The sequence below is a fragment of the Hetaerina americana genome, unplaced genomic scaffold (genome assembly GCF_022747635.1).
Source record: "Hetaerina americana unplaced genomic scaffold, ioHetAmer1.1.p SCAF_24, whole genome shotgun sequence".
NCBI lineage: Eukaryota > Metazoa > Arthropoda > Insecta > Odonata > Calopterygidae > Hetaerina > Hetaerina americana.
The window spans coordinates 7,573,055-7,586,178 of NW_027286808.1; the positions used below are offsets into that span (position 1 = coordinate 7,573,055).

The window sequence follows — 13,124 nt, forward strand, 5'->3', positions numbered from 1 at the left end:
AAAACTGTGGTAATTCCAAAAGAATTATTGTGAAAGTGCACTTTGAGTTGTTATTCGATAGGTACGTCATGGTTTACATTTTGGCTGGGACAAAATAATTATTATGGTAATCTAAAATGAATGAATAAAACTTTTCTGTGAGTTAAAATATTGAATCTAGATTAATATATTATTATCTCTATCAATTTGAAATGGGGAAAGATAAAGGCTATTTTGCCATGCATGACGAATAGCTTTACTCTTTCACAGAATATTGATTTGTATAATTTTTTTATTTTGAATCAAGTGACTGGTGTGCATGTGTTCCTTTGTAAGTGTTTGTGATTTTTGGTTAACCAGAAATAACCTCATTGTTCAACTTCAAAATTTTAAATTAAGGGCAAATATCAGTAATCAGCTCGATGGGTGGTTTGATAGGCAAATGTAGAACTACCCTGACGCTAAACTTAACTCTAAGTATAAGACGTCAAGTTTATTTCTGACAAAAAGGGAATTTAAAGATTCCACTTTAAATGCTATTATAAATTATGCTAATTATAAAATTTCATAGTTAAAGGCTGATGTCCTACCCCCTAGACCATTCATTATTGGTTTCGATATAACTACGGTAAAACTGCAGTTTTCAGATTTTAGTTGCTTTTTCTACTATGCACAATTATTTGAATATTTATGATACATTGTTCCTTGACTTTGCATTTACATACCAATACTATTTAACACTAAGCAGGCAAATATTTGTTGATGGCATTTATCGGTAGTAATTTATTTCCTAAGTAAATTTGTTTAAAATTCAGAGTGTAGTTGCTGCCGCAAAAGCCACTGCAGCACCAATGAAGAAGGTTCCAGATAACCCCACAGAACGTCATCCTGTCATGCTTCTTCACCAGTTGAGGCCAGGCACACAGTTTGAAGAGGTTTCATCATCTGGTCCACCGGGTGATGTCACATTTACAATGCAGGTTGTCATTGATGGCAAAACTTTTGTGGGAGTGGGTGAGTTTTAATTTTTACCTCAGAGTAAAAGTCTGTTTCAAAATCTTATCTGCCCTTGAGAATTATTATCACATATATGACGTGAAAGGTTTTTGTTTAAGCATTTTCAATGCATGCATAGATACTATTGTTCTGTGTTCATTAAAGTGGGTTTTGGATGTTGCTGTGGATATCCTACTGGCTTTCTCTCTCCCTCCCCACATCCGGGGGAGGGAGAGAGGATAGTAGGATATCCAAACCTTAAGCCTTTGGATGCAAGTCCAAATAAGTGGGGTGGTTTTTTTTATTGTTATATCAGTAAATTTTGTGCAGCAGGTGCAGTGATTGATACAGAATTTGATTATTTTAATATTTTGCCCGAATATGAATGATTTATATTTTGTTCATATTAGCCTTTATTGTTAATTTTTTAGATAATGATGTGTGGGTATTGGGTAATCAGCTAGCAGTAATTTAAATGTAATTGAATAGTGTAATTGATGAGCAATTGGATACTTCTCTATAGTAATGTAAGACATGGTGGATTCCTGTTAGCATGTTTTTGGAGAAGGACTCAGCGTTCTGTTAGTATTAATTAGTAAAAAGAGGAAATCAGGGTTAACTGAATATAGTGTTACTATTGTAATGTGGTTGGTATGGCATAAGGCTGCATAATTTGTCATAGTAACATAATGCTCTTCATTATGTAGTTGGCTGATATTAATATATGACTAATATTTCTTAAAATTGACAAATTGAAAGGCTCTTTAATGTGCTCTGTGTAAATATTTGCGCAATAACTACATTGATAATTCTTTTTAAATTAATGCTTAATAACAACTTAATGGCCTGTTCCATGTTTATGTGAATTGTCTATTTTAAAATACTACACAATAGTTGAGACTCATACCAATTTAATTTGTGTATAACAAATGTAGTACTAATCTCTAAAGTATCCATGTTAAATTTATTCAACTCAACATCATCCATTCCTTGTAAAATATGTGGGTTTGCAGATGAATGGGAAGCTCAACACAGAAAGTATGGATCTTTCGAGAACTCTCACCATTGAAGGCATACCAAAATTATTGGGTTGCTGGAAAATTGATCCTTTTTTCAACACTGCCATTAAGTTACTTCTTTTTTCAACACTGCCATTAAGTTACTTCTTTTTTCACTGCTGACATTTGTACGCGTAACACAGAAAATGCTAATTAACTTAAATCGCATATAGGATTAGAAATGTCCCTGTTCACTGGACAATCCCACCCTTTTTCTTGAAAGAGTGACAGGAAAAGTAAGAGGGGTATGTATTCACTCTTCAAAATATATATTAACACCAGCTGTCAGTACAGGTAAAAACATAAGTTTTCACTTAAGTTCAATGTTTTATGGATAATTTCTTGACATCTGGGATGTGATTTGTATTCATTCTGTGTAACTACATTTACATTGAGCTAAATTACAGAGACATTTTTATATCACAAAATTTTGTTATTGATCTTCTTATATTTGAATAGCTTTCGTAGACCAAAGCATTTCCATTATTTTTATTCTCTATAGTGTATTAGGTATCTCCCGGAAGTTGATGTTAAATCTCAAGATTATATTATTTCATGTTTAATATCATTTGTTACCCAGGGAAGTTTATTCAAGTTCATCACTCATGATTTGTTAGGCATAATCTATGTAAATGTTAACAGGTTGGAATCATTTAAGAAATGGCTATTTTTATCATAAATAGCTATTATTTCTTAAGCATTGCACCTAAATGAAATGATTGAAGTGTCTATTTTTTGAGAAGTTGGAAACCTCTTAAGACTATTAAACATAAGGTCTGTTCTGGGACTCAATTTTTTTCAGAAATGAGGGAGTGGTTAGTGAGGTAATATTCAGATAAGTATAGTATTGTGGAAATGATTGGATTTTTATAGTTCATTTTCACGATATTTCAGAAAGTGGATGTCTGATGAATCGTTTGTGATCTGAGTGGCAACTTAGCAGAGTGACAGCAATTGGTAGTTTGGCCTTTTTAACCAGTTTTTCTTTCAATCGTGATCTTCAATGTTGTTGAATGTTGCTTTTTTCGCTTTTCTGGAGTGACAACACTGCCACTTGGATAAGTTTGAGGTAGCATTGATTGTTTCCCTTCTTAGCTGTACTGACGGTGTTAATTATGGACAGCACAACAAATTTAGTTATTGTCAATAGGATGATAATATTCATATTCAAGTATAATGTATTCCCATTTTTACCATGCACGTTTGTTATACAAAAATGTTCAGTCAACAAAAGGTGAAGGTGCCACTCCTGCTGTGATTAAGCATTAATATTCCAAACTATGCTACTATTTCAAGTGTATTTTGTAAAAATGAATAATTATGAAAAATGTTTGAAAAAACTTAATTTTGATGGTATTGAATGTGTGGTACTAGAAACTACTTTATCAACAAATATCTTTGAATAAAAAGATGAAAGTTACACTATAGGTAAATTTTCCAATTCATCTTAACTGTTCTGGATTGAGGATACTCCACAGAACTTATAATTTGCACTAAGCCAGATTACCAAGTAAATTCAACTATATTAAATAACTTCAGGCTCAATAATCTCTCATGATTACATCTGTATCTACTTTTCTTTTTCAAAAAAGCTCTTGAATAGAAAGTATTCCTTAAGGTAGCATGGATGAAGTTCCTTTAACCAAATCAAGTATTGCAACTCACAGCTTGGTGATAGTAATCTCTCTTCGGTTCAATACACTATATACACAGAAGTTTAATTTAGTTCGAAACCATTATATTAAGTTCAGCCATTTCTGAAATTTGTAGACAGTTTTGCAGTGAAGCTTTTCACTAAAAATATGTAATTTTTTATTTTTCTAGGTAAGAATAAAAAGGAAGCCAAAAAGGAGACTGCCAAAGCTGCCCTAGCTGGTGCTTATGATATTAAATATGATTGATTTTTTAAAAATAATATTGTTGAAACATTAGTTGTATTTGAATTTATATCAACCTTTTTTATCCAAAGTAACTGGAAAGTTCCATTTGTAAGAACTTGTTTGTTTCAACTAGTGTTACACAATCATTACATAACAGTTAGGTATGATTGTAGGTCATCATGATAGTCATTCTCATTTTGATTCCAAAGAGGAGATTAACTTAAAAATGCCTCTATTGTGTGGTAGTATTGTCTCTCCTCTCCAAATTAGAGTTAATAACACCATTTTGGTATTCATAAGTATTTAGAATTAACATTGTAGAATGAAATGTTTCCGAACAATTTTTAATAATATAACGGTAATTACTGAGAATCTTGCATGCAAATTTACCAGTATTCAATACATTTCAAGGTATACTGTCAGTGTGTTTATTTGATTGTTAGTGTACAAAGAATATCAAAAGCCTAACCTTAACATAAAAGGAAACAGTCCTATGCTTGTATCTCATGGGAACTCCAACAACCCTTTTGGTTTTCATTAATTTATACTTGAGTACTTAACTGTTTCTCTAGAGTAACAGACATGCCAAAAAAACTCAAGTGAAAACATCTGCATGAAGCCTGCTACAAAATTGTCAACCTCATAACCAATTCTTCCCAGGCAGTGATGTCAGATATACTCCATTAACCCTTTTGGTTTTGATCAATTTATACTTGAATACTTGACTGTTTCTCTAGAGTAACAGACATGCTAAGAAAACTCAAGTGAAAACATATTCTGTACCAAGTCTGCTACAAAATTGTCAACCTCATGGCCAATTCTTCCAAGGCATTCACCTATTATGATGTCAGATATACTGGAAATGAAATGTCATGAAATATTGGAAAATTCAGTTGTTGCAGGATTAGCAAGATTTTGCAGCACTAGAAATTCAATTTTTTTTAAATATTTAAATGCATATTATCCTTACCTCCCTGCAGCATTGGACAGCTTAATCTCATCTGAGCATTTTAAATCTTCAACTGAAGGTGTTTCTTGTTGCTTCTCGTCATTCATGAAAAAAGAGTTTGTGGATTGTTTACTAAGAACTAATCCATTAGAATGTTCATTATGCTGTTGTAATTTAGTTAGACTTATTTCCTCCTGATTATATGTATCATCTGCTCCATTGGGTAAATTACTTTGGACAGCATCAAATATTTCACATATCTCATGGTCTTCGGTTTTTTTATCCCCAGTTAAGTTGTTTATTTCTTCCTCCTCTCTAAAAAGAATGCAAAGTGATAAAGATTACAGAGGTGAAATTTATAAGATCATCTTTGTATTATGATTGGCAAATAGTTGAAGCTTGCTGCTTAGTAAAATCATTATTTACCTAACTATCAACAAATTCAATGTCTAACGATATAACCATTTATTATTTCTCTTTGGAAATTGATTATGGTCAATTATGTTAAATAGCACAAGAAAGCTCTTAAAGTTGAAAACTAATGCCTTCATTGTAGGTAATCTACATTTATCATTCAAACAGTCATTTAGTTGTACTGGTTTTTCCAGTAAAAATTCTTGGTGAAACTACTGTTTAGGTGGCCATTTGGTATAGTACATATAAAAACAATTACTTAATTGCTCTTAAGAAACCAATATTAAGTTTTGTGCATAATTTGCAATGAGAAGAACAAGGCCATCAATAAATTTTAGTTGAGCTCAACCAAAATCTGACTATTAAAGCACGGTATCGTAGCCTGTAATACATCCTGCCTGGCCAAGGAAAGATTGCAAGAGAATGCCAACCAGGTAAGATTATGATTTTTATGTAATGAATTAATGCTGGGTAAAGATTACATTCATATTTTATCCCTGGCTCATCTTTTTTTATTTGTAATATTTATTGTTGATATAAGTTTATTACATGACAGATGTAGCTCATGCTTCAATTAGAAAAAATCTTTGTGTCATTACACTGGTTTTTTTATTTGGTTGCTTTGCTGATTTATACTGGGATCATATGATTTATCTACACTGACAGAAACTTGTGGTGTTCTAAATGAAATTAGCTCAAACAAGATTGCAACCATAATTCACACAGGTATAGGTGACTTAGTGTTATACCCATATCTTATAAACTTATGTGATCAATATTTGTCTATAATTGACAATATAGCAACATATCAAAATAATATAAAAAAACCTTGGAAATTTTAGTTGCCTCTTTTTTCACTTGAATTCAGCCATTTGTTGTGCTTTATTTCTTTAACATATCTAATGCCTTTGATGGGCACCTTTTCCACAGGTAATAGCTAGGATGTTGAGGAGTCAGATAAACAATTAGGCAGAAATTTGTTTTATAATGTTTGATATCACTTATGTTTGTCTGCTTGCAAAATTTAAGTAGTTGCCTCTTGGGAGACTAAATGGCCCAATGCAGTTGAGGGTACATAATGTTAAAGGTCCGTTTAATGGGGATGCATGAAACTTACGCTTCACATCTTAATTCCAAATCTGTAACTGTCTCTCTTAAACTTATATCTCTGCATGACTGGGGCCTGGTTATGTCATGAACCGGGAGCTCCAGTTTATTAGGAGAATCTTCAATAACTTGCTTAGAATTTGTCTTGCTTTCTTCCTTCAAGGAATGTACCTATGGTTACAAAATTATATTTTCAAAGCAGAAAATGGAATTAAGTGAAGTCAGTCCTTAGAAATAACGAAGCAAAATTCAATGTTAATCAAACATGTATTATTTAGAGTCATAATGGGAGAATTAATTTTAAAATAACTGAAATCATGCTGGAATAAGTGCATGCATACTATTGATAGCCCATTCATGATGAATCTGTTCAAAATTTCTTTGCCTCTCCTTACTAAACAACCGGACCTCCAGTACTACAATAAACTCTGCAATTCCTCCTACATCCTCTTTTCATAACATTAAAAGATTTTGTACTTTTCCACGGACTTTATTTAAAGATATGCGATTCATTGACTTAGTGTCATCAGGAACTGATTTCATTCAAATGCAGCACTGTGATAGATACGCTTAGGACAGAGTGGAGGGGGTTGAATGGTTGCAGTTGGCCAACCCCAAAACAATCCTTTGCGATGAGCAATTGCTCATAACCCTTCCCTCTTCTTTCCAAAAAAACTTATCTAGAGAGGAAAAAGCAAAACCAACCATTGAATGTACATGATCGCCCCCATGCCATGGCACCACTACCTCTTCCCTAACCCTAGTCCCAACCACTAAAACCCGCCCTGCATATTCCCTAAGCATATATTCCATTAGTGCATCTACATGAACTTTGTATCAGATGATGTAAGTGAAATACGTTTCATCTTAAAATAGTGTTCAGTGCAAAATCTTTTAATATGGATATCAAATTCTTCCAGGAATAGAAGCCTGAAACTAGAGTATATTCCATCCATAAAATCCAATATGCATATCCTTTGTCTGCCCCTTTATTTCAGTCTTCAGCATATCATTGCCAATCAAACATGAGATGGAAAGGTATGAAGTATATAAAAAATTAGGACTATTGCAATGGATAACATTCCTTTGAAACTGAAGAAGAATTATGGGTAACATGGACGAGTTTTATGGGGTAATTCATAGCATTTATATTGGAGACATTTGGTTGGAAGGTTCTGTTAATTTTCATCAAATAAAAAGGAAGGCGGCCATATGTATGGATAGATAATTTTTCATCTCGCATGCAGCTAAAGTGGTACCTGGGATCATCAATGTGAATGGTTAATTTCATAAAAGTCCCCACAGGAGATCCATTCCACTTAGATTCAGAACAAAAGCAATTTACAGAGTGGCGCTCACTTATTTTATATTGCAATTACCCAATTTGACTAACAAGAGTATGAGGAATTTCTGTATTAAACAGGACACTGAATTTCCACATTATTGATAGGAAAACATTGCCCTAATTGATGGTGTCATTAGAAACCAGATGTAATGGCCGTTTGATCTACCTGGGCAAAGACACAGGACCTTCAAACTTGGCCACTGGTGTCCTAAACAGCCTTTCAGTGGCTTGTGCAAAACTATGTAGAAGAAAAGTTTATCTTTCTTAATGAAACTACTGCCAGATACTAAAGCAGCTTTATGCAAACTACTGGTTTTCAATTTGAGATAGTTTTGAGAGAGAAAGATGGTTGAATTTAATCCGAAAAACAGTCAAGGTTCCATTCCCACCCAAATCGTAGAGGGAAGAACCATAATAAAAGAAATAGAATTTTTACATTGCCTTGAGAACATCACAAGGGAATAAATAAGTCAAGGTAATGAAAGGTAATACCTTTCTCATGAGTGTCTCTACATTTATATCCCTCCCCATGAACTGCAACTTAGATGGGCTAGTGAGTTCTGATGACCTAAAAAGCTATGCTGGCAGGAGTAATTTTTGTTCTAGGTAGGGTCACCCATGAATCAAAGGTTATAAGCCAGACAAATGGTAGACAGTGCAGTGTCCACTCTTCAATGAGGCATCTGACCCCAATTGAGTGATGGTGTCAGAAGGCAACAGCTAAGCACCTCGATTATCCCAAGAATGCCATGGTGGGCAATATAGAGACAGTGAAACTGGCAACTAAGGGAATTGGCACCATCACCTGTATATCGGCATAATCAATGCTTCTGCAGTCATAATCTCATGGAATTCAAAAGAGGTCCATCCGATAGGGAAAAAGGAATTTGGAATCTTAGGCCAATGTTGAAGACTAGAAAAATATGTGAGAGATGGAGACAGGAAATACAGATGTTTTAGGACTTGAAGAGGACAGCAGGGGTAACTGGATTATAGTTACAAAGTAATATACAGGAGGAGAAGAAAGCCAAGAAGTGGTGGCAATAATATTGAACAAAATGGTAGGAAGATGCAGAGTAAACATAAAGCAACTGAACATTATTAGTAGAAGCTGCACCAACAAACTTCACCATCGTTCAGTTCTACATGTCACTGAGTAATTATAGAGATGAAGAAGTCACAGGGTATACGATCAATTACAGGAAGTTATAATGGGTGCTCCTAGTTTAGCGACTGGAATGACTGCATAGAGAAAGTAAGTGTTTTGCAGGAGAGTTAACCATAACAAACCCTTTTGTCTCATCAGCGAATGAGTATTCAGATCAGTAATAACAAAGTGCAGCATCTAATTTAAAAAGATAAAACAGGGTGGACTGTTGATGCAATAGTAGGCAAAAGAATTAACCAGAAAAACAAGGAAGTAGTATCAACATGGTACAGAAAAAAATCATCATTGAAGAAAGGGAGCTGGGTACTCTTGCAGAAAATATCAAATAAGGGACATCGAAAGCCCCAAACCAAACTTAAGGACAAGGAAACCATGGATTAAAAATGATTTTGGTTTAATTCTTTCTCTGGATGACTTTTAGTGCAAAGCAGCAGTGTGATATCATAGGGGCGATATAAAAGTTATACCTTAAGTACTTTGGTATAAAACTTATAACCAAGAAAAGTTCTAGAATCATATTAAGTGTGATGTATATATGAGGAAGAACTATGAATAACATCTAGAGGGAAGGAAAGAATCTTTTCATTTAGGGATACCTCTTAATTTATTTATTTATTTTATTTATTTAGTAAAAATTGTGCACATACAGCAGGATTGATAGGAAGAACCTTGAAATCATTGCAACATGGAGCTAAAATCCAGAAAAAAAGTCTTCTATCCAAACATCTGAAATATTTCCAGGAATACCAGTGCCTGGACTCTAGATCATTCTTATCGCACAACATTCCAGCTTTTTGTGCAGGATAAACTGAACTACTTATTGAGATATAGGCTTCCAATCACAAAGTGAAAATATACTAAGAAAGTCAGAGAACTATGTTGTTCAATGAGCTTAAAAGCTCATTCTCACAATGCTAATGCCAACTATTTTCCTGAGAACCTTAGTGTACTAACTGAGGGACAAGAATGATTTGATTAATAAAAGATCTAAAACAATGATACCGAGGAATATGAAAGGGCAAAATGATGAGAGCCTAATATTTGGTTGTTACAAAGAAATTACATAGAAGCTAAATTCAAAAGAAACAGCACCAAAGGTTTTGAGAGGAAAGGTCATCATGGACATGTACATAGTAATAGGTTTTACAATTGTTTCTCATTTTAACTGTGAGTGTAATAACACTGTAAAAGATTTTACTTCTCTTCTTATAATAAATTGAAAAAATATTTACTTCTCTTATAAGAAATTATATTTCTCTTCAATTTTTTCCAACTTTATGCAAAAGGCTATTTTGTTAGGACTTCTATACAGCCACAAAATAACATTAAATAATAAGACACAATGTTAAAGACAATGCTTTTATTTTGCAAAACCAATGGAAAAAATAACATATTTAAATGTGCTACTTACATGAATACTTCCACACCTTTTCCTTTTTTTCTTCAATTATTGTATTTAATACCTTTCAATATTCCCCATATTGATGCCCAAAGTAATTATTATAAACTTTATTCACTTTGACAAATGGTACAGCCATATTAAATGTCATCAAGATAACTAGCACAGAATATTAACTAACAAAAGATAAATTATTAAATAAGATGACTATTGTAATATAAAATGCATAATTCAAACCTGTTCTTGAAACATTGGATAAAGCCTAAGCTTGTTTCAATCCCATTGCCAAATCCCAAGAGGTGCAAATGCAAAATGTTAATTCCCATCACCAGCACTGGTATTTAAATTCATCTGTAACCCCATTATACAAATTATGTACCTACTGTGTCAGCAATTGATTAATTATTAAACATAACTAAACAATTTTATGGATAACCCTTGCTTTAAGGCAAGGGGTATCGAAATAAGGTGATTTTTTGAAAGGAATTTTTAGGGTATCATGAGGCAGAAAAACTGCTCTAAGTGACCAACCTTATCTTTAGAAGATTTTACTTCAGGTGCTCCGCTGGAACTTTTCCTCCTCGCATTAGTTTCTCTGGACCTCTCTTTTCCACCAAATACTCTGTCAGCTAATTTCTTAAAAGTTCTTCTAGTAATATGCCTTTCATACTTGCAACAAGCATCATTGGTTATTTTATTTAGTCCAGCGTGTGTACATAATTGTCCCGGAATTTTTAAATTCTTGCCTTGACTTATTGGATCTAATCTCGGCCTCTTTTTTCCTGATTCAAGAAGATTTACACATTTCCTGTCCACATCCTTAGGTAGATACAGAACACAAAATATAAATAAATTATACAAACCATTATAGCAAGATAAAAATAACTTAAGTAATACTTACATCCATCAAAAAGTCTTTAGACCTAACAATATCACTGTGCCCTCCTGAAAGTATTTTGCATACACTAGATAGAGTTATAATACGTTCCAATAAGCCTCTCAGCTTCTCCTTACTTTTCTCCATACTCAGAGTATAAGGAATTCCTCGAATAAATATCTTAAATACAATATTTTTTCATTAGTACCACCGTGCTAACACCATATTATAAACAAAATTTATATATACATGCATTATATATTTACAGACAATAGATTTTGGAAAAATAATGCTTACCTTCAGCATTCTCAAAGCAATATTATGGCAATCTAGGAGTATTTGCAGATGAGAGAGTATGTTTTTTTGAAATGTAGAAAGACCAAGTCGCCTCATGTTAACAACAATAGGGTACTCCTAAAATCAATAAAAATGACCTTAAGATAATTGTAACAATTAAAATAACCTAAACAATACAGGTGCCATCCTTCGTTGATTAAATACAAAGAAATGTTAGGCACTATTTTTTTCAATTTAGATACACGATCAAAGTTCTCTACAGATTATAAAATTTGCCACAATGGGTATAAGAAGTAATTAAAAAATCATATCACAATAAAGATTATCCTGTGTTAAAAAATGCTCATTCATTAAGGAGAACGGTACATTAACATTACATTTGTTTCAGTAACTAAAATGAACCAATCGAAGAAATTGCAAAATTTTGGAATTGAGACATATGATGCCCAGAGCGTGTTCAGTAAATACTCTTCGTCTGTTTACATCCTTAACCTCCCGGTGACATTTATGATAATATGTATAAACAGTATCCGTGATATGATTCAGCTCAATCACTGCGGAAAGAAGCGCAGAATATGATATCCGTCAAGTAAAAATTTCTTACCTGTCTGATTATTAAGCACATGAAATTCCTGGCCTTAGCATCTGCTGATGCATTCAAAACTTCGTTTGAATCTTTGAAATAATTGTCATCTAGGATGATTCTTTCATTATGATGGGTCAATTCATCTAAAATCCCCAAAATATTTCTACGAGTATTACGTAATCTTATCACTAAAGTATTTACTCTTTCACGTTTGTCTTCCGCTTCATAACCCACAGGCATACTAAGCGGATGGAACTTGTCACGGGAAAAAGTAAAATACTCTCGATTAGTCCTGCCTCCTACACTTTGAGAATTAGTTAAAACCTCTACATTTTGAGGGCGCCCGACCTCTTGTGGCACTGTGACATATTTTTCCGTTGATAATTCTTGTACGAAGTCCTCAGCGTTTTGCTTCTTACATCTCCTGTCTCGTTGAACCCTTTTAATCACCTTCATTAGCTGCTCTTCGTTAACATACTATTAAATAAAATAAATCTAATTAGGCTCAAGCAGAGCATTCAAGAAAAATAGAAGTGCCAAAGTTGTTGTCAGATCTTCACCTTAAATTTGAAATCCATTTCAAAGCCATCTGTTTCCACCGCGATACATAATGAAACGACTTTGTGGTGTATGTGCCGATCTATCGAATCCGTCGAAGGTTTCGATGTCAATTGATTTATAAAGTCAATTTATTACGAAAGCTACTGCTTATGTTTTTATTGAAAACGGATAGGTGTATATTTTAAATTAACCGTGATAGCATTTTCAATGAATAAAATAATCCAAGACTACTGAAATGCACCCGTCTCGAATTTAAGCAGACGTGAAGTTGGGGAAATGGAGAACGTTACGAGAATATTTACTTCAAATCACTCACAAATATTGTAATTACATGATGAACTAAAACTGATCTTTGCTAATTCTGCAAAGTTTTATTTATTCCGTTTAAACAACGATTATTAACGTTGAATTCTATTAAGCTTAAAGGTTATCTGATGAACATAAAGTGTCATTCAAATATTCTGAGTTGTGCTGGTTGCGTACTTTTATGTATCGTCTCAGAGGAAAA

General features: G+C 33.3%; 2 protein-coding genes across 4 annotated transcripts in view; one reads left to right on the top strand and one right to left on the bottom strand.

The window, feature by feature from the left end:
* Positions 1-3,964, top strand: part of LOC139689469 (double-stranded RNA-specific editase 1-like) — a 30,289-nt gene extending 26,325 nt beyond the window's left edge. The window contains exons 6-7 of the mRNA XM_071586606.1: positions 795-993; positions 3,858-3,964. Of these exons, the coding sequence (XP_071442707.1) occupies positions 795-993; positions 3,858-3,934 (276 nt within the window). The 3' untranslated portion in view covers positions 3,935-3,964. The remainder of the gene's footprint in view (positions 1-794; positions 994-3,857) is intronic.
* A 367-nt stretch (positions 3,965-4,331) lies between these two features.
* LOC139689467 (uncharacterized) lies at positions 4,332-12,667 on the bottom strand. 3 transcript variants are annotated; one of them, XM_071586604.1, is made up of 8 exons: positions 12,616-12,667; positions 12,404-12,532; positions 11,470-11,586; positions 11,197-11,352; positions 10,827-11,114; positions 6,394-6,554; positions 4,884-5,177; positions 4,332-4,769 (listed from the first exon to the last, which is right to left on the bottom strand). In XM_071586604.1, the coding sequence occupies exons 1-8, from the start codon at positions 12,631-12,633 to the stop codon at positions 4,664-4,666; spliced, it is 1,269 nt and encodes a 422-aa protein (XP_071442705.1). In that variant the 5' UTR covers positions 12,634-12,667; the 3' UTR covers positions 4,332-4,663. The 3 variants fall into 3 exon arrangements, with proteins under 3 accessions (XP_071442705.1, XP_071442704.1, XP_071442703.1); XM_071586603.1 differs by having other exon boundaries at positions 12,257-12,532; XM_071586602.1 differs by having other exon boundaries at positions 12,074-12,532.
* Positions 12,668-13,124: the final 457 nt, after the last annotated feature.